General features: G+C 35.9%; 1 protein-coding gene across 1 annotated transcript in view; it reads left to right on the top strand.

Moving 5' to 3' along the window:
- The window catches only part of RBM33 (RNA binding motif protein 33), a 121,840-nt gene extending 101,360 nt beyond the window's left edge, over positions 1 to 20,480 (top strand). Inside the window, 2 exon segments of the mRNA XM_026718351.2 lie at positions 4,739 to 4,827; positions 12,781 to 20,480. Of these exon segments, the coding sequence (XP_026574136.2) occupies positions 4,739 to 4,827; positions 12,781 to 12,829 (138 nt within the window). The 3' untranslated portion in view covers positions 12,830 to 20,480.
- The last annotated feature ends 1,229 nt before the right edge of the window (positions 20,481 to 21,709 follow it).

A 21,709-nucleotide genomic window follows, 5' to 3' on the forward strand; every position in this document is an offset into this window, starting at 1 on the left:
CCAGGCCTGAGCCGATAAGCTAATGTGTGAGTGATTAAAAATCAGAAACACAGTCCAATTAATTGGATTGCGTGTCATCATAAAATAACACCTTTTTGAAACTTCAAATATATTCATCTGAAATCTCAGTACATTAGCACTATTATTTAAGAAGTTTAAATGAAAAGCACTTTCATTCATACTCATCTGCATTTAATTTATATTTGTGTACTTTAAATAGGGCTCTGAATAAAATTAACAGATTGTTTCTTGTTTAGCAGTATTTCCCATGATTCTGATTTACATAGATGTACTTGAACAATGATTTTTGAAGTAGAAAATTATTTTTGATGCCTTTCATAATTTATGGTGTATAAAATATTAAGATAGAAATAGAACTTCCTGTTTGTGAAAAATATAGCATGCAAACTTAACTTTGGGAACCAATCGTCATGACATCAATAATGGAAACTATTATATTTCTGGGCTGCTTGACAAAGTAGAGTCAAGTTCTCAGCCAACATCAGAAAAAATCTATTAGAGCGATTTATAAAGAACTCCAGAGATGATATTTTGATTTGCTCAGAAGTGCTGAATATTGTTTGGTCCCTCTGGGATATGAACTGCTCAAAAATAGACATTCCTGTCGTAACGATGGCAAGATACCTTTTATCAGGAGCTCATATACAGCCTTTATCAGATACAGCCTTTTAGACATGATGTAGCCTAACATATAGTTTAATTATATGAATAGATCTTTTTGATTCCATAGTTTTGTCACAATTAAAGTTGCACATTGCAATATAAAAAAGTATTCAAAATACACATTATGAACCACAGCGGTATTTGGACAAAACATTAAACTGTAATTTGATTTGGGCTCATGTACTTCCTTCTCTGCTTCTTGCTTTGTCATTGAAGAGATGATTGGAAGTGTTTTGAGGGTTTTTTTTGTAACTAGCCACGTTTTTTCATTATAATCTTACAGTGCCTATCCGGCTTGTCTGGGTAAAGCCAACTTTAAATTGTAATCTACAGTTCTGAACTTTGAGATAAAAGTTAGATTTATAATTAATTAAAAATCCTAGTTATTCAAAAGCAAATGGTGGCTTTAAATTAGAAGTATACACTTTTGATCTTTATGTGATCAAGGAGAAGTGAAGGAAAGCAGCCAGGCTCCTGTACAGACTAATCGTTACGATTAGCGGGGCCTCTGAAAAATAAATTATTTCATCTGTTGACATACAGCTTTAGAACATCTTTTAAAGACAGCAGCTTTCACTGTACAAATTAGCTGTTTTGAACTTTTGAAACCACAGATCTACACAAACGCAGGAAATTCAGTTCCTGTGGATTTATTGTTTTCTTCCATTATTTGATAGTACATTCTGATACAATTCCACTACATTCCCATGATATGAAATCTGTAGTGGTATTTCACAAATCTCCCAATGGATCATTCACCTATCATCTTGTGCCTTAATGATAGAAAACTGCAGTTACTGGATGAATAAAATATTTGCAACTAGTATTAGGTTGGAAGTGTATACAATATGTTTATTCTGAATGGTATTGGGTTTAACCCCACTATTAAAGGCTAACGAACAACTTAACTAGCTTGACATTCCTATTCTTCAGAGTTTTGCACAATGATTCAGTTAATGCACAGTGATTCATAGTTTGTTTTTTAAAAAAGTTTTGTGCAAAATTGTTTTCTACTGTAAATCCCAAGGAAAACTTGAGATATTCCTTATATATGGAAAGATTTGTGTAATGTTTTTCTCCTATTGTTTTTTATGAGCCAAAGTTTACTTCTTCAGTAAGCAAATACTGTAATAAAATCATTTTTGGGCAACTTTTCATCTATGTCGAACTTCATTTAAAGATTGCTATCTCAACAAGCATATTAAGGTTTTCTTCATGCAACTGATTGCAGTGCTACTTTGGTTGTTATCTAATACAGGTAGTCCTTGACTTACGACCATAATTGGCACCAGAATTTCTGTTACTAAGTAGATTGGTTGTTAAAGTGAGTTGTGCCTGGTTTTACAGCCTTTTTTTCCATCGTTGTTAAGAAAATCACTGCAGTTAAGTGAATCATGCTTTGCCCATTGATTTTGCTTCTTAGAAGTCATTTGGGAAATGTTGCAAATACATGCTGGTTGCCTCATAATCATGGGGAATACAGTGATGGTCGTCAATGCAAGGACTGTTCAGAAGTCATTTTTTTCAATATCTTTGTTATTTTGAACGATAATAAATTGAGTGGTTGTAAGTCAAGAGCTATTTATATGGTCTGAGTTCTCTCTGCATTCAGAATAAAGAAATAATAACATGATGGGTTGTGACTCCAGCTTCTGAAATTCCAAGGTTGCATGGCAGAAGTCACATTTAGAAACTTTGAGACTTACAATTCCAATGATGCCAAAGGACTGGGGGCTACTGGTTTAGCAGATCACTGTCTTAGAAGACATGCTAACCATCCCATCAGTGCTTAACACTTTTTTAAAAAAATGGTATTGGACTGGATCATATTTATAAAAATCTCAAAGAAAGTATTAATTAGCAAGTTAGTCAGCACTTGCAGAAATCCTGTTGGCTTCAGTGGATTCATCCTGTTGGTGTCATTTAAATATAACCAAATCGGTATCCAATGCTTTGTATTCCTTGGAATGTTCATTAGGAATTGAGGGTATTGAATAATGGATTCAACATCTCATAAACATACATACTAACTGATAATACAAACAATGACTTATTTTTAAATTTAGGTTATTTATTTATGAACTACCAATAAAGGAGAATATATATGAACTAGAAAGTTATCAGATGAAAACAGAGGGATTGTATACCCATGCATGCCGGCACAATGTAGGCAACAGTATTTCTTTCTTTATTGAACAAAGGGATAGGCGATGGAGTACTGATTTAGAGGATTAATAATCAAGTTAATTATAGGATTCTCTGTTTCTTTTTGACTCCTTTTTCCTCCCCACTCATTCTTTATCTGAAGGAGATGAATAGTTATATTCTTTATATACTTAACATTTATTTAAATAATCCATTCACAGATTGTACTAAACCCGAAACCTTGCTTTTCATAAATCAATTTAACTGAAATATTTCAGTTCAATATAAAATTTCTTTGCATCCGTGAAGAAAACAATCCATTTGGGGGATTATAAAAATATCCTAATTCTTGCATCCATTTCTCATAAAATACATAAATCCTTAAAATTAAATCCGAAGAGCATTGCTTCCAAGTTACCTTAATAAACGAGTCTAGAATGTTGGACACCAGCAGTAATCACTAGCATGCTGCGGGAATCTGTTGGCTGTGTGACTAAAGAAACCTACTTCTGAATGTGCAGATTTTGCAAATTTATTTAACTAGAGATTTTTTTTAGCTATTTCCTGCATAAAAAACAGAGAAGAGGAGCAGAAGTTGCTCGAATTTAACTTTCATTTGTTATTTGGAAAGAATTTGAGAATGATTTGTAGTTATTTCAAGTTGCTTCTGTTAGGCCAGGGCTGTCAGACTCTCGTGCGGGTTGAGTGTGTCACATGCTGGCCATGTCTACACCCAGTGTAGTGAAGGCGGGAAGTCCCGATATGTCACATGACGCTGCCATGACGATGTGAGGTTGACACCCCTGTGTTAGGCCTACTTTGAATGTTTTCAGACTTGTTTCACGTGTTCCTTTAAGGCTTTAATCCCCACTTGCTTTGTTTCCCTTTTGACTTGTATAAGCAAGTTAATGGAAATATGGAAAGGGGAAGCATCAGAAATCAAGATGATACTTGCAGCAGTTTTTTCAAAGATCTCATTAACACCCTCCTAGCCCACTCCAAGAGCTCTCTTAACAAAAATATAGCCTCAGAATAAATTTTAATGTTTTTTTAAGACCATCTGATGTATTTATAGTGGTCATCTAAGTTTTTTATTTGATTTATTTGATTTGTCTATCGCTTACAAGGTAACAGGTATAAGTATAAACATAGTTTTGAAAACATGAGATGGATACGTATAAGGAAAATAAAAAGAAACAATAGGACAGGGACAGTAGGCATGATTGGTGCGCTTATGCATATGTTGTTAGAATACCATATCAGGTGCAAACTGATAGCTACAAAGGATCAGGGAAAAACAGAGATTGGACTATAAAACAATTACTCTTACCAAGATCCCAGGAAGAGATCTCAATCTTGAGACAAGAACTCATCACACGAACACAAATGAAAGACTTCAAGGATTCACACTTATGAAATCAAAGAACCTGAACTGTATAAAAAAGGGATTTTCCTACTCACTTATTAGATTAATCTCAGGAACGCTGTAGGGTTTATTCTTATTTGCCTTCCTATTAATAAACTGATTCTGGCTCCCAATGCAGCTGGCCAAATGATTTTGCGGTAAAATCTCCCAGCCGGAAATTTGAATCCACAAAGGAAAGAACTTTGCCTTTTTCCTTAAAGGGCAAGTCTTCCTTTTCCTTTCCTCAATTGGTACTATGTTGTTAGAATACGAAAAATATAATAGTTTTACTGTTCATTTAGTAGAGAAAATATTAAGAGGATGACGGAATTTCTCATAGTAGGTAAAGGAGTACATGGACATCCAATTCTATATTCAGATGGATTGATTTGCGAGTTAAGTACTAGCTTTGTGGCTTCCACTTTAACTCATCTTTTTTCAACAGCTATTAAGAGGAAATTTCTCCAAATTCTGATGTTCTTTTCCTTTTTTTGTCTTCTATAGAGTTTACAGATGTTGCCTCAACAACGAAAGGCCATTGCAAAATTTAAAGAGCCTGCTGATGCTTTAAAATTTCAGCAGAAGTTTCACAGGTAAGTTTATGCATAGGTTTTAATCTTATATAAAATATTTTGCATTTCTCAGTATTAGATGAATTGTACAGTCTTACAATCCCATTATCCCCAACCAATCTGATAAAAAACACAGCAATAGGGAAAGATTAAATTTAATAATTCAATAGTAAATACCAAAGTATAGTAATAAAAAAGCTGTTTTTCAACCATTTTATAAAGACCTCTTATCTTGAGATTGGAGAAGTGTTTAATTTAGACCTGATTCATCATACTGATTGTTAGGGATACACCCTAGCAGACTGTGCACGGCAGTCAGGCAGGTAGGCAAAATATGTGAGATAAACGTTTTTGTAGCTTACACTCAATAAAACAGATACACTGTGCTAGTTAAATAGTTTATTCCAGTAAGAGTTTTAGCATAGTCAAACAGTCCATATATCATTCACTAGTTCAGTCCGTCCGGGGATTATTCAGTTGCAAAGTCCAGTGTCGAAACAGAGGTCAGTAAACTTACAAATATCAGTCCAGTAATATATCTCCTCGCAGTAGAGATATGAAGAAGTCAAACCTCCTTTCTTCCTTTGACGTTCAAAAGCTCAGCAGCAGGGAACACGCAGTTAGCAAACCATCAATCCAGCAAACCAGCAATCGTCAGCAATCCAGCAAGTTCTCTTGCTCCCTCTTATGGCGGTTTCACAACCGCACCCAAAATTACATGCTTTGCAGTTTAAAGTGACACACACTTAAACTTAGTATCATAGTTTATATATATTATTTACCCAAACTACGTTAGGTAACCTTGTTATTCTTAACATACTCCCCTTTTGGGTAATATAATAATATATATCTATTTACAACCTTAACCCATAGTCATCACAACTTCCTTTGTTTTTGTAGCTTACACTCAATAAAACAGATACACTGTGCTAGTTAAATAATTTATTCCAGTAAGAGTTTTAGCATAGTCAAACAGTCCATATATCATTCACTAGTTCAGTGTGTCCGGGGATTATTCAGTTGCAAAGTCCAGTGTCGAAACAGAGGTCAGTAAACTTACAAATATCAGTCCAGTCCCAACTGAACCTTGGGCTTTTGTAAATTGATCAGCAATATTTTGTTCAGTCATATAATATTCCAGTCTTATTAAACCATCCTTTGCCTTACATTCAGATATCTAAGATCTGTATGCTTAGATCTCGTTTTCACAGCAATATTTGTATGGCTGCTTGATTGTCCTCATACACTACAATGGAATCATTAACAGTTATTCCCATATCCAATAACAACTATTTATACAGAATTAAATCAGTACATAATAAAGATAGACATGAAAATTCTGCTTCCTTTGTGGACATACTTATGCGTTGCTGTCTAATTGACTTCCAACCAATCAGTGTCTTTCCTAACAGTATAGCCGTTCCTGAAGTTGATTTCCTAGTGTTTATGTCTGTTGCAAAACTTGCATCAGCATATGTACTTAAAATCAAATCATCTTTTGGCTCCAAATACAATGCATAGTGCATTGTCTTTTTAAGATATCTTAAGATACGCTTTGTCGCTTGCCAGTGTCGTTCAGTGGGTTCAGGGTTGAATCTTGCCAATTGATTAACGCTATAGGCAATATCTGGCCTTGACCAATTACTAATGTACAATAAACTACCAATTAGTGATTGATAGATTAGTCTAATCAAATTTTGGACTTTGAGCATCAGCGTGGAGAAATTTCTTACTCAGTGGAGTTTTTGCCAGTTTACAAAGTTCCATCTTGTATGTTTTTAGTAATTGATAAATCTTATCCTCTTGAGATATCTTATAGCCACCTTTGGTTCTATTTATTGTTAATCCTAGATACTGTTTTATCTCTCCTAATTGGTTTAGTTTTATCCTCTTACCTAATAATGATATTATTTCAGTAGCTTCATTATTAGTTTTTGTAATTAAGGCAATATCATCAGTGAACAACAATAACAATGACACTGTTCCATTTGTCTCTTTCTTAAATACACATGGATCAGCTAAACCTGCTTTAAACCCTATATTGTTTAACTCCTTAACAATATATTGGTTCCATTCGTAACCAGATTGTTTTAATCCATAGAGACTCTTTTTAAGCTTCCAACAGTCATTATTTGTTTTATCATCCTTAATACCTACAGGTTTTTTTAGGTATATAATGTGCTGCAATGGTGCATGCAGATAGGCAGTTTCTACATCTAAGTGATTTATGATATAGTTTTTCTTAGCTGCCCACACTAAAGCTGCTCTCAAGGTTGTTGCTTTTAGACTCAGTGCAAATACTTCATCATAATCACATGCAGTTTGATTAAATCCTTGAGCTACCAACCTAGCCTTATGGGTAATAGTGCCATTTTTACCTGTTTTTAATTTAAATATCCATTTACAGCCAATGGACTTTTCACCTGGAGGTAATTTAACATTTTCATAAACTTCCATTTGTTTCAATGAATTTAGTTCCTTCTCCATCACTCTATGCCGATTTTCTTGATCCTTTGCAGGATACATTCTAAGTTCTTCCACAGTAGCTGGAACTTTACTAACTTGGCAAACTACACTTGCTTGGTACCTGTCAGGTGGTCTGGTTTCACGTGTTGAACGTCTAGGTATTACAGGGCTTATAGGTGGACTTTCATGTACTACCTATTCCTGGTTATCTATTTCTTCCTGTTCACCTATTTCTTCCTGTTCTGGTCCTATGTGCTCTTCCTGTACTTCCTCTTTAATTGTAATTTTCTTATTACTGATATGTTGTTTTGGTCTTTTGTAGGTTTCTATGATTACATCTTTACTTGAATCTTGCTCCAGTTTTTCCCATCCTACATGTTCAAGGAATTGTGCACTAGCACTACAGTAAACTCTAGATGTACCTTTTTCCCAGAATCTGTATGATTTGTGATTAGATTCATAACCTACAAAGAATAACCTTTTAGCCCTATGCTGCCCCTTACGTCTCAGTTGTGTAGGAATATGCACCCATGCTGGTGCTCCAAATGTGTGCATGTAGTTTAGGTCAGGTTTTCTACCATGCCACCGTGTGAATGAATTCACCTTGTAGAGTTAACAACATTATTCAATATATGATTACCACACATTATTGCTTCTCCCCACAAAGTTTCAGGTAATCCTGAATCCGACAACATAGTACGAGCCATTTCCTGTATTGTTTGGCCTCATCTTTCTATAAAGGAATTGTGTTGTGGCCCATATGGTGCAGACTTTTTATGTTCTACACCTGCCATCTTCAGTCTATTTTGGAATTTATTATTTATAAATTCCGTACCATTATCAGTTACAAGAGTTACTAATTTCCTTTTAGTTTTTCTTTCTGCAAACTTCAACCAATTAAAGAAATTCTGATATGTTTCCGTTTTACTCTTCATTAAATAACAGAAATCATATCTAAAATAATGATCCATTATATTTAATATATAATGAACACCTCCCACACTTGGTGTTTTAGGACCTATAATATCAGCAAATACGACCTCTAGAGGCTCTTTAGTTTTAAATCCATTAATTCTATTTGCTGGTATTACCTTGCTTTTTTCTTGACTGCAAGCATTGCAGCGCAAATACTTACTGCAAGGCTTCAGTTTTATACCCTTAGACAGTTCAACCGTTTGCTTGAGCATTTTAAAATTTATATGCCCTAAACGTCTGTGTAACAAATGTATGCATTCATCATGAGGTTTAACATTATTACACACTGTGTTAGCCACCTCTAATTGATTATCATTTAACACATACAATTCACCTTTTAAAGTTGCAGTCACTTTTTTACCTTCCTTTTCTATTATGCAGTTTTCTCCCCTAAAGGTAACTACATAACCTAGTTTTAACAAAACTCTAACCGAAAGCAAATTAAACTTAAGTTGTGGTACATATAACATTTTTACATTTTCTTTTATGCAAGAACAATGTGCAGTACCTTCACCTTTTGCTTTAATTTTCCAGCCATTAGCTAACGATATCTATTGTGAACTCATTGACATCTTAACAAATCTTTTCTTATCTTTCGTTATGCAGTGTGATGCTCCACTATCTACAACCCAGAAATTATTATTGTTCACAGTTTCATTGCTATACATGGCTAACTCTAAGCATTTTTTATCCTTTTGATGCCTTTTTGCTTTCTGGCTGGCATTGTGGCATTTTTCTTTCTTGCAGAATCTAGCCAAATGTCCTTTTCCTCCACAATTAAAACATTTTCTAATTGTGTAGGCTGTCGAAGATAATTTTTCTTCCTGTGGTTGTTCCCTTCTCAGTTGATCCCTTTCAAGCCTTCTCCTGGCTTCTTCAATTAATCTGCCAGTAATGTCAGTTAATGTGAGTTTATCTTTTGGCAGTACTTCCAGTGAAGTTACATAGTCATCATAGCTCTCATCTAACGAAGACAAAATTATATAAACCTGATGCAGTGAAGATAAGTTCTTTTTCATGCAGTTCCTGAAAAATCCTCTTCATAGTGTTTATATGAGTCAACATGTCTCCATTCTTTTGAAGATGTGTTCTGAACAGCTTCCGTGTAAGATTTATATGTGCTCCTACACTGTCTCGAACATAAATCTTCTTTAAATTCTCCCAACATTTCGCAGCTGTTTCTTCTCCACGAATATGGACAAGCTGCTGGTCACAGAGTGTCAGTCCTATTATACAGAGAGCTTGTTCATTCTTCAGTTCGTATTCTTGTATTTTCTGGGAATCATCCTCATCCTCCGGATCCCAAGCATCTACCTCTGGTGGGTTTTGAATTATACTCCACAAACCTTCTCTGCGTAGAAGTAGGCTGCATTTCATAGACCATGAAACATAGTTTGTTCCATCCAATTTGGATATTAGAGACAAACTTGGTAAATTGACTTGTGCCATCTTTCTCTGGATATTAAACTTTAATTAATAAAACACAGCTGTCTGTATTGTGTAACTGCACTAACTCTCACTTTATATAAGCCTGTTATATCCTGGTTAGTCTGACTGTGCAGCTGGGCCCAATAACCAGTGTTAGGGATATACCCTAGCAGACTGCACGGCAATCAGGCAGGCAGGCAAAATATATGAGATAAACATTTTTGTAGCTTACACTCAGTAAAACAGATACACTGTGCTAGTTAAATAGTTTATTCCAGTAAGAGTTTTAGCATAGTCAAACAGTCCATATATCATTCACTAGTTCAGTCCGTCCGGGGATTATTCAGTTGTAAAGTCCAGTGTCGAAACAGAGGTCAGTAAACTTACAAATATCAGTCCAGTAATATATCTCCTCGCAGTAGAGATATGAAAAAGTCAAACCTCCTTTCTTCCTTCGACGTTCAAAAACTCAGCAGTAGGGAACACGCAGTTAGCAAACCATCAATCCAGCAAACCAGCAATCGTCAGCAATCCAGCAGGTTCTCTTGCTCCCTCTTATGGAGGTTTCACAACCGCACCCAAAATTACATGCTTTGCAGTTTAAAGTGACACACACTTAAACTTAGTATCATAGTTTATATATATTATTTTACCCAAACTACGTTAGGTAACCTTGTTATTCTGAACACTGATGATCATACTGTGTTCAGTTCTTTGTTTCTCTCTGTTTCACTACACATTTTTCAATAGTGATATCTGTCATTAAGCCACAGTTTTCCATGGCATCATGAATAATTGTTATTTTTATGTACAATGTACAAATCAGGATTTCAGATTATGTTTTGTGTTAGAGGGTCTCCAAAGGTGGCAACATTAAAGCTTGTGGACTTCAGTTCTCAGAATTCCTCAGCCAGTTATGCTCAGTCAGCATAACCATGCTGGCTGAGAAATTCTAGGAGCTGAGAAGTGCACAAGTCTTAAGTTGTCAAGTTTGGAGACCCCTGTTTCATATCATGATTTGTAAGCAGAATATAAAATGGATTCAAATTCTGGAAACTATAGTTTAACAAGCCAATATCTCAATGAAAAAGTTAGGTACTTGACTGGGTCCAGAATATCTGAAGAATTATCTTGCCCCAATGGGGCTGCCCTGCCCTATGTATTCTGGCAGAAGAGGCCAACTGCAGACTCTTGACAGTCAAAAATTTTTGGCTGATGGGCTCTAGGAAAATAGCCTTTTCCACTGTGCCTCCCACCCTTTGGGACATCCTGTTGTCAGAGGTGAGGTCTGCCCTTTTTCTGATCTTCCAAAGGGGCATTAATACCTGACTCTAGTGATTGGCACATGGGTGGAGACACTTTACGGTGGAAGTGGCTGTGCAGTTATAGAAGAACCAGCTTTGCCTGTGGGAGTCCTTGGTTGTTGTTTTTTAATTATTATTCTATTTAATTTTTCAGGGTCCTCTGAGTTTGCTTGTTTTCTTGCAGATGTTTCATTACACAAACTAAGTAACATCATCAGTGCTACTAAGAGTGCTGTTTGCTGTCAGTTTATATTCTGGTGACTTGCTTGTCTGTATGGGTGGAGGTGGTCTTAGAGATTCCTTGTTTGGGTTGTGCTTTCTTGGTTGTTGGTCTGACAACCTTGGAGTTAATCTATACTGATCTGAGTGCTGATCACTGGTGGGGAAGTTCTGGAGTCTTTTTGTTCTCTTTTGCATAGCCTATGGATGTTGTTCATGTCTATGTGTCCATTGATGGCTGATTTGCCAGAGTGCCAGGCTTCTAGAAATTCCCTGGCATTTTTGGATTTGGCTTGGTCCAGGATTGTCACATTTTCCCAATGGAAACTACGGTTAAATCAGTCTATACGCTGTGAAATTAAAGAACTTTTGTCATGTCTTCTGACTGCCAGTTGTTGTTCATGGATGTGTTCTGCCGATCTTCTGCCTGTTTGTCCTACTCAGTGGTTGTTGCAGTCCTTGCATTGTATTTTGTAGATGGCTCCTGTTTTTTCTTCTGGAGTTGCTGGGTCTTTTGGTTTGCTTAGGATGTTTTGAAGGGCTTTAGTTGGTTTGTCTGCTATGCTGATTCCATGTGGTTGTAGTAGTTTGTGGTTTCTGTGATATTCTTGATGTATAGCAGTGTAATTATTTTTAGGGTTGTGTAGGTTGGGCTGAATTGGTTTCCGAGGTCAGGGACTTTTTGATAAGGTGTGGGTATCCATTTTGTTGCACTGTATTGAATAGTAATGAAACATCTGCAAGAAAACAAGCCAGCTCAGAGAGCACTAATGATCCCTCGTTTCAACCCTGAGCTACAAATATACTCCTTTATTGGTATTTAATTTTTGTAATTTTAACTATTCCTACATTTATAATTGCTTTTATATTTCTATTTTATTGCATTGTCCAAGCTGTCCAGAGTTGCCATCGGCAGCATATTAATCCAGGGGTCCCCAACCACTGGGCCACGGACCAGTACCGGTCCATGGAACATTTCCTACCGGGCTGCCGGTTTACTGGGCGCTGCCATCTTGTTTGACGAGAAAGTGCTTCTGGGTGAGCTTTTCCGGTTGGAAAGCGGTGTTTGGGTGCTGAAAGAATCCTCGCGCCTTAGTTTCATTGAAGGGGGGGGGGGCTTCGAACGAAACTAAGGCACGAGGATTCTTTTAAAACCCAAGGCAAGGCAAGCCGAGCAACCGTCCCGAAGCCATCCCGAAGCAAAGCCCATCGACAAAGGTACAAAGGAGGAGTTGAAGGTGGCGGGGAGAAGCGGGGGACGGCTGGCTGGCCGGTCGCACGGCTCACCTTGCCTTGTCATGCGTGCTGATGCCGGTACCGGGCCGCAGATCATTTTGTGATGCCGGTACCGGGCCGTGGCACAAAAAAGGTTGGGGGACACTGTATTAATCCATTCATCCATCAATCAATATTTACATTGAAACAATCCAATCTTGTTATAGTGTGAGGATTACTGGCTTAGAAAACTTGGCTACGTCTGAACCATGCCTAAAATGGGAAGGAAGTGTGTAACTAAATAAGTTCTTTCATTTGCTCAAAAAATACAGATGCCTTAAATCATATGCATTTATCTTTTTTCCAGGCACATGATAGATCTCTCCCATATCAACGTGGCACTGATAGTGGAGTGACTACTGGGCATAAGTTGTCTTAAAATACAGCAGGTTATGGAAGAAGTCAAAAGGGTAGAATCTCCCTGTAATTTCTGGTGCTGGCTTTGCAGACTCCTTCTGAAACTTCAAAATTATTCTGTGACAGCTACTTGACAACAACCTTGCTACAAATGGAAGTTGGATTACAAGAGTGAAAACTATCTGTGTGGAACATACGGAACTACAGGTCTCATGTGTGAATAGTATACATGGATATTTTTAGGTGATATGCTATGTGATCACAACGTCTTGGATCAAAAGAACTTTGACTCTTGAAAATAATTTTTATAATGTTTTTTTTCTTAGGAAAGAATATTTGATAATGGTTGCCCTTATCTTCAGTGTGGGATATTGAAATCAGAATGCACCCATAATCTACTGTTTGTAGCTAAGCATACAGTTCTGCCTATAATACAGAATAAACATTGAGCCATATAATTTAACAGGTCTTTTATTTATTTTTTGCCAAGAGGCTTCGAAGCTCATTCTTGAAAGATCTTATTCCTAGTGAAGTGAATGTAATCGTTGCACATAAAATATTCCTCTCAGTATTCCTAATATTTCTTACTAACCCTATTTTGGACAAATTGTCTTACCAGTTGAGGTCCTTACCTAAGAAGGATGCTTGTATTCAGGCTTCTCTCGTGCTTTCTTAGAGGGCTTGTATGGCCAGGAAATAACTAGGGTTTGCAGGGTGATGAGAAAGTTTACATATTCAGGACAAGGAGATCCGTTTTGCTTAGGCTTTTGGGAAGTGACTTACTGGTGTTGAGCTTCATATTTTAATTAATTTTTCTTTCTGTGTAATAGTAATTGGCAATAATGCTTGATAACAGTAGAGTCTGCCAAATTGTACTCTAGTGCTATTCCCACACCACCAGGTGAATTATGAAGAAAGACCTTCAAAGAAAGACGTTTCTGACACCATTCCCTGCTTCCATTGATTTATGAGAAGAGAACATTCCTTTTACTACTCTTAGAAATCTATTCCATGTTTATACATTTCAGGCCAATAAACTTAAGGGTATAAAATAAGGATTATAAGTGACTTTGAGCATATAGATAAATAGTTAAGGGAAGTTCTTTCAGGACAGCAGGTTATGTGATATTGGGAAGAGTGATGTTCCTTTTCTGACTATTCAGAATCATATTCTGTTTTTAAAAAAGAAGGCTTTTAAAACTGTGTTCCTGGTTAAGAACATGTGGGAATCAACAGTAAAGATAGAAAAATCTATCATGTCTTTTAAAGGCAAAGCTGTTTTTTCCCTACTGGTAATAATTAAGCTATAGCATTTTGGTATAGGGTAGGGTGTGAAGATGTTAAACATTTTAATGATAGTAAAAACCATCTTCATCTTTGCGAAGTATAGCTTGAATTTGACTAGACCAGAGAGGTATTTATTATTTACAGCTCTTAATTTGAGTTTGTTAAAAAAAAACCTGGGATTTTAGTTTCTGGTGCAATTTAGGCTAGCTTTTCTCTGCTTAGAATTGTGTTTAAAACACAACAGTGCCTCAAAGTCAAGAGACAGTGAGAGAGCATATTGTATCTTTGCCATCCCAGGATATTATATAGTCTTTACACAAAACTAAGATTGTTATTTAGGATTTAACAATTAAAGTAGTGTTTTGTTTTGCTTTTAAAAAAACTGTCTTCACTGCAAAGCTCAGGTACAGCTTAAATGCAACAATGCCTGCTAGAAGAGGGGATTTTATAATGCCCAACTTCTACATCACATTTGAGATCTGAGGAAACTTATTTCTTATGTCAACAGATCTTTGATTAGGCTGGATGACCTTTGAAACAGTTTAGGGTGTTTTGAGGACAGTGTGAATGCTTTTAAGGCTTACAAGTTGGGGAATCTTCAGTAGTGTAGCATTTAAAATAATGGGGTGGACTTTTTCTTTGCTTTGTCTGAGGCCCATCTCAGTGTCATGATGGCAAGTATCTAGTAGATATATCTAGTAGTAGATATATAACATGCTTACCATCTTGGTAGATGGGATTCTCTGAGATAAGGGAAAAAGGAAGAAGGAAAAAAAACACTTTTTTTCTCTCTATCTTTCTTTGTAGTAAGCAGAAGGAAACCTGTCCTATCACTGATGGGCATCAAATCTCTCACTTGAATTGTCTATAGACACTACAATACCTCAACTGATTAATACTAAATTAGAAGTGAGTTTGACATGATCATAGTAACATTGGTCCCTAATTTTGAGACGCCTTTCACAAAAGCTAATCACCGTAAAAATAGGAGAGCCTGTTCTTTTCACAATGCTTCCCGAACTATCTCCACATCTTTGATAGAAGATCTGTTGCAACCATTATCTTGTTCTTTCTTTATCATGTATTATTTTAAAGATGCAAAATGCATTTAATATATTGTGTAAATACAAGACCTTTAAACAAATATAAATGAAGCTGTTCACATATTACTAATTTAGTTACACAAAAGCTTATTTAGTGGGATGGGGAGGAAAGCAGCTGTGTTGTTTTATCAGAGTTGAATGAAAATGGTTCCATGTTGCTGTTATTGCTATTATTATTGGTGTAATTCTTCTGTTTTTATAAAGATGCCAGTTAAGTCAATACATGTATCTTGACCTGTGTATTATTTGTTCTGAAACTTCAAAAGCATACATTTGGTATAGATGTTTAGCCAGTGACCACTGTATGTGCAAACTTTTTTCTCTTATAGAGATAATTTTCATTTAATTTGGCAACATTTTCAAAGTCAGTTTAGTTTTTCTATCCTTGCCAATGAGTAAGTGTAGTCAAGTTAAGTGTGATGCTGAATATTAATAATTTTATAGTTCAAAGCTAAATGGCCACTATCATATCCATTAATTCATGCACTTTTAACATTCATTTTGGACAAGGTTGGATAATATTAATTTCATAAGAAATTAAAGACAATCCTGTAATGATGTTTTTGTCCAGGCTAAAAATGAGGGTGATTTTCTCTCGGTTTAGTGGTCATGAGAAGATTACAGAATATCATCTCTATATAATTATTTGTGTTTTACACTTCTTCAGATTTTCAAAAGTTGTTCTGAAATGTTTGGTCATAAAGGAGGGGTGTTCAACAGAAACCAAATTTATAATTATTAGAAATAAATAAATTTATAGGGCTAGGACCCTAAAACATACAGGGAGAGCTAAACTGTATAGAGATGGATGTACCAACTATTTGTAGATTGTATCAAACTAGGTTGTTTGAACAATTGAACCACTGTTGACCAAGTATTGTCCTTTAGATAGCAGCCTCTTAAGTGCTGATATGAATTATATAGATCATTGTTGAAGAGACCTAGTATGAGTTACATAACAATGAAGCTTTGTATATCAGTTTATTTATTTTATTTTATTTTATTTATTTATACTTCATATTTCTAGACCACCCATCTCTCTTAAAGAGTGAGTTTAGAGTTAGTTGATTAACTTTGTAGGAAAATGCCATTTTCAACACAAAATGTTTCTCCTTCATTCTTCTCTGGTTTCTTGTTTTTCCAAAGGGTGGCCCAAATGTTGAAACTATTTCTTGTCAGCAACTGACTTTAAATGGTATAAATGAATATTTCATCACCAAGAGGGCTCACGCACTGAACATAGCAATCACAGAAGAAATGAAAATATACCTTTGACACCTTTCAAAATAAGAACTGATAGTAGAAACTCTTCATAGTTGATTCAAAGGAATTATGGCAGCTAATAATCCTGTAGAAACATTTACTTGAATCAGGGAGTCAAATTAATTACACTATCTCAGAGATACACCTTAGATGTTAGTTTACTTGTTCTATTTATTTGATATGGTCCCATTTCAGTTTTCATGATTTTATTCATGAACTGTGTATCTTTTATTTGGTAGCACTTTTTAGATTTTTTTTACAGGCATTCCTTAGTATTTGGAAAACTAATAAGATAGGCTTCCTATCCACGACTCTCTTAATATCTTTACATTAAGTAGGTTGTCAGTATTGCATACATATGGATGGGGTTCTTTTCTTTTTTCCCCCCCTTGATTGCCTTTCTCACTGTCTTCTGAGCTTTATTTTGCAGCAGCCATTTTGGACAAAAAGAAGGGTTGGAGAATTATTTTAACGCATCCAAGATAGTGCAGTATGGCTTTTAAAGCCATAACATACCTCTGAGTAGCAAGGCTGAGGTGTATCTGAATTAAGGTCACCACGAAATAGCAAAGATCCATACTGTTTACCAAAGTATTGCATTTGTAAAGTATTGCAAACTATTTTAAATCCTATGGATTTTGTATAAGGTTTATTGTAACCTATTTATTATATATATATTTAATAACTGATTACTGGTTTGGGCCTTGGGCCCTAATGTATGGAACATTGATTCATATTGGATCTCATGTATGCCATCTTTTGGTATAAATCTGGTTGGGAAGGATCATTTTTAACTGTGATATTCAAAGCATATATTCCAGTTTCCATACTCAACTTTAGTAGTGCTGCCCCTTTTTCTGTTATGTGAGGCCTTTGGTTAAGAACGTTTAAAAAAAAAAAACACGATAAAACTCAGTGTTGCTTTTTGCTGTTGGTTTAAAAACATTGTTCCCAAAAGAAGAGAAAGCTCTTAATGAAAAATCTTTAATGCACTCTAGCAAACTGGTAAGCAGGAACCCCAGAGCCAGTGATATTAACTAGATCATCCGGCTGAACGCTATAGTTTTTTCTTAATTTAGTAATACAGAAAATGTGTTGATTTAAAGAACTTATTGTTAAGAGTAAGATTGTACAGTTAATCTGCTTGACTTACATGCATAATGTTGGTCTGTCTTGTGTAGCACGTTTTGTTTCCTCCCCCATTTTATGTATCTGAAAATTTTTATGTAATCGCATTGTTTTCCTTTCAGATATAGGGAAAGGAGTTCATTCCTGACTCTTATCCGGAGTTTAACTTTGAAATAAATATGTTTTTTTAAACAGGTGGAACTACTGCATCAGACCTATTCTTTTACAGGAGATCTTCAAGTTTTCACATCTTATTCAGCTTGCTTGCTTGCTTGCTTGCTTGCTTGCTTGCTTGCTTGCTTGCTTGCTTGCTTGCTTTGTTTGTTTGTTTGTTTGTTTATTTATTTATTTATTTATTTATTTATTTATTATCTACCTACCTATCTATCATCTCTCTATCTCAGCAGTTGCCTTAATTTTAAACCATGCTTATGGCATTTTTCCAATCATGATTTTTCATTCATTGGGCCTTTGCAGCTTGTCTTTCTTTCTTTCTTTCTTTCTTTCTTTCTTTCTTTCTTTCTTTCTTTCTTTCTTTCTTTCTTTCTTTCTTTCTTTCTTTCTTTCTTTCTTTCTTTCTTTCTTTCTTTCTTTCTTTTCCTTTCTTCTTTCCATCTCTCTCTCTCTCTCCCTTCCCCCTTTCTCTTTCTTTTTAGAGAGAAAAATATCCGATGAGTAAAGCTGAATTGTTTGTTGAGTCCTTATAGAGTTAAGGGAATTATTTAGAAACTTGGATCATAATTTTTCGTATTTGAGGTAGCATGACATACAAGAACATATCCCATTTCAAGGGCATTTCTAGGCTTTGTATACTTTATTGAAGGATTGGGACTATTTGGAGAGCGCAATTTCAGAATTGTAAGAAGGAATATATGGAGCATTTGCAAACTCTTCTCCCTCTCCCCCCAAAATACCAAAAGAGTATTTTTTTTAACCTTGTCATTTCTAGATGCTAAAATGAGGTCTATATGACTTCTTACTTTCATATGACTGTGTTCTAATTGTCACTTGATCTGAAATGCCGTATTACAGGCCAGCCATTCAGTGTAAGTTATAGAGCAGATTTTCTTAACCTTAACAACTTTAAGATGAGTGGACTTCAGTTCCCAGAACACTGGAAGTTTACCCATCATAAAGTTGTCAAGGTTGACAAACAGTTCTAAAGTGTCTTGTGCCTCATGTTAAAATAGTCCATTTATTCATTTCCCGTCCGCTTCCTGGTTCTTAAGTCCATTTAGTGTTCCACTTCGTGGCATTTTTGCATGGAAGTAAATTATTTTGTAACACCATAGCAAGAAGCGCTATCTTGATTTCTCAGAGGCACTAACGATACCTCGAAATATCTGCAATCAGATCTTCTTGAATTCTGTTCTTTTAGCAAATCATAAAGTTACAATTAGAACAATTAGTGGTTTATATCTAGCATATGTTAGGATTATAACATTTGAGAACTGTAGTCCTGATATATTTGGGAGACACCAGGTTGAGAAAGGCTGTTCTTAGAGATCCATCTTTTTACAACAAACCCTGACACAGAATCCATCAGGTTGTGTGACTGCTATCTTTAACATCTGTGACCAGCAAGTTGGGTGATTACAGAATGAAAGAGTTAGAAGGAACCTTAGAGATCTTCTATTCCAACCACCACCTCAAGCAGTCAAATGGCTGTCCAACCTTTTCTTTAAAATCTCCAATAATGGAGCACCCATAACGTCTGAGGGCAAGTCATCCCACTGATTAATTGTTCTGTCAGGAACTTTTTCCTTTTGATTCTCTCCTTGATTAGTTTCCATCCATTGCTTGTTAATCTTTCCTTTAGAAAGTAGAAAGCTAGTTTCGTTAATGGGCCACTATATAGCAATATAGACCAAATTTAGACCATTCCAGAGAATTCCAGAATATTCTCTTTCTTCCAGATCATCCCACACATCTGGACCATAATGTTCCTGTTGGAATATAATGGTTAGAATCCTTTGAACAACTTCTGGTGAAGTAGATATATGTCTGAAAACCGCCAAACTGCTCTCAGGATTGGTGTGGTTTACAGGGAAATAACATTCTAGATTCTCTGGGTCAGTGTATTCCAGATAATGAATTTTATATATACCTAAACTAAAGATGTTTCTCCCTTCTTGATGTATGGACTTGTTGCTTCTTAACCTACATTAATATTTTTCTTTTACAGGCTTTCTCCCTTTTTAGGAACGATATATATTTTGGACAACTGGATAATTTATTTAATAAGAGTTTATGTTTTTTCCTTCTCTCTAAAGGGAAATAGTATCTGTGAACTGTTCCAGCAGATCCCCTTACTACTAATCTTTTCCTTTTCCCAGGTTCTTCTAGTTTTCTTTGAGTGGTAGTAATAGCTTGGTAATAGTTGTGGTGTAGTATTAGTGTCAGACTTGTGAAAACCTTGCTTACTGTTAACTGAGTGTGATCCTTCCTAACCTGTAATGTTGTGAAATGCTGGATAGGCCTATATTGAACCAGAAATGCTGTTCCAATGTGTTCTGCTTAATATGGACTGTGATATCTTTGCTGGAACAAATGCAACAAGATCTGTCCTGCTAGTGACTCAGTGGGAGCGGGTAGGGATGTGGAGTGATTATGGCCTCATGTTTTGACAGTGTTTGCTAGCCCATTCATTTTACAACTCATGTTATGAGAGGTAATCTTTGTGCATTTTGTACACCATTTCTTTTCTTGCTTTAGAACCGTTGTCTACAGAGTTTGTTGTAACACTATGGAAACTGCTTTAGAAATCTGTGATTCGTGATTTCCATGCTGATAAACTGAACCAGTTTACTGTGTTTTTCAACATATGCACTGTAATTGAAATGTGTAAATAAAAAGGATTTCTTTTTAATCTCTTGATATTGTGGAACACTTTCTCAAACTTGTTTGTTTTTTTCCTGATGCAAATATGTATACCAAAGCTGTTCTATTATGTTCCTAAAGCATTGAGCACCAAGTTATAAATGGCTGTATCTTTAAAAAGCTATCATAATATGTTGTGATGAAATTACTTTTGTCTGAACTAAGATATTTTATCCCTAGCTTCCCATCTGCTTTATTTAGAAAAATCATACTCTCAACTGAAGTTCTCAAAGATTAATTACAAGTAATCCTCAATTTACAATTATTACTTTAGTGACCACTGAAAAAGTGATTTATGACTACATGATGTGCACTGAAGATGGCTGTTTGATTTCATTGTACGAGGTGCGGTGACAATAAAGTAAACTAAACTAAAGTAAACTTTTCACATGACTGTTGCAGGATCCCTGTGGTCATGTGATCAAAGTTTAAAGGCTAGGAACTGGCAAGTATTTATGACGGTTGTAATATCCTAGGGTCAGGTGATCATATTATGTGACTTCTTGACAAGCAAAGTCAATGAAGAGGCCAGATTCACTTAGCCGTATTAGTAGCTCAACAACTGCAGTGATTCACTTCACAATGGTGGCAAGAAAGATTGTAAAAAGGGGCAAAACTCACTTAATAACTATCTTGCTTAGCAGTGGAAATTTGGGGCTCAGTTGTGGTCATAAATTAAAATATACCATGAATTGGATTTAAGAAAATTTGAATCAGGGTAAAGTAAAAATAATATAAAACACCAGAATAACTCAGCAATCTAAAAACAATACAAAAATTCAAAAATCATATAGAAAACAGCAAAATTCATAAGCCAAAGTAAACCCACCCACCAATAATATATGATACAGCTATTGAACTCTATTGTTTATTATAGATGGATGAACTAAGCTTCACTCATGAGACTAGAATGGGGGTGTCAAACTTGATTTCATTGAGAGCCACATCAGGGTTGTGGTTGACCTCAGGTCGGGTGGGTGTGGCCAGGGTGGGTGTGGCCAGCTTCATGTCAGGCACCTGTGGTGGTCTGGGCGGGGCTGGGCAGATTCTCCTGCAGCCTTGTGCCAGTGAAAATGAAGCAGTCCTCCCGGGCTCCATTTTCACTGGCACAGGGCTGCAGGAGGCCATCATGACCTAAAACTCGGGGAGCTGTGTTCCCAAGTTCCATTTTCACTGACAGAGGCACCATGGGCCAGTCCGTTGTTTCCAAGGTGGCCC

The sequence above is a fragment of the Pseudonaja textilis genome, chromosome Z (assembly GCF_049901715.1).
Source record: "Pseudonaja textilis isolate UNSWEBS1 chromosome Z, rPseTex1.2, whole genome shotgun sequence".
NCBI classification, from domain to species: domain Eukaryota; kingdom Metazoa; phylum Chordata; class Lepidosauria; order Squamata; family Elapidae; genus Pseudonaja; species Pseudonaja textilis.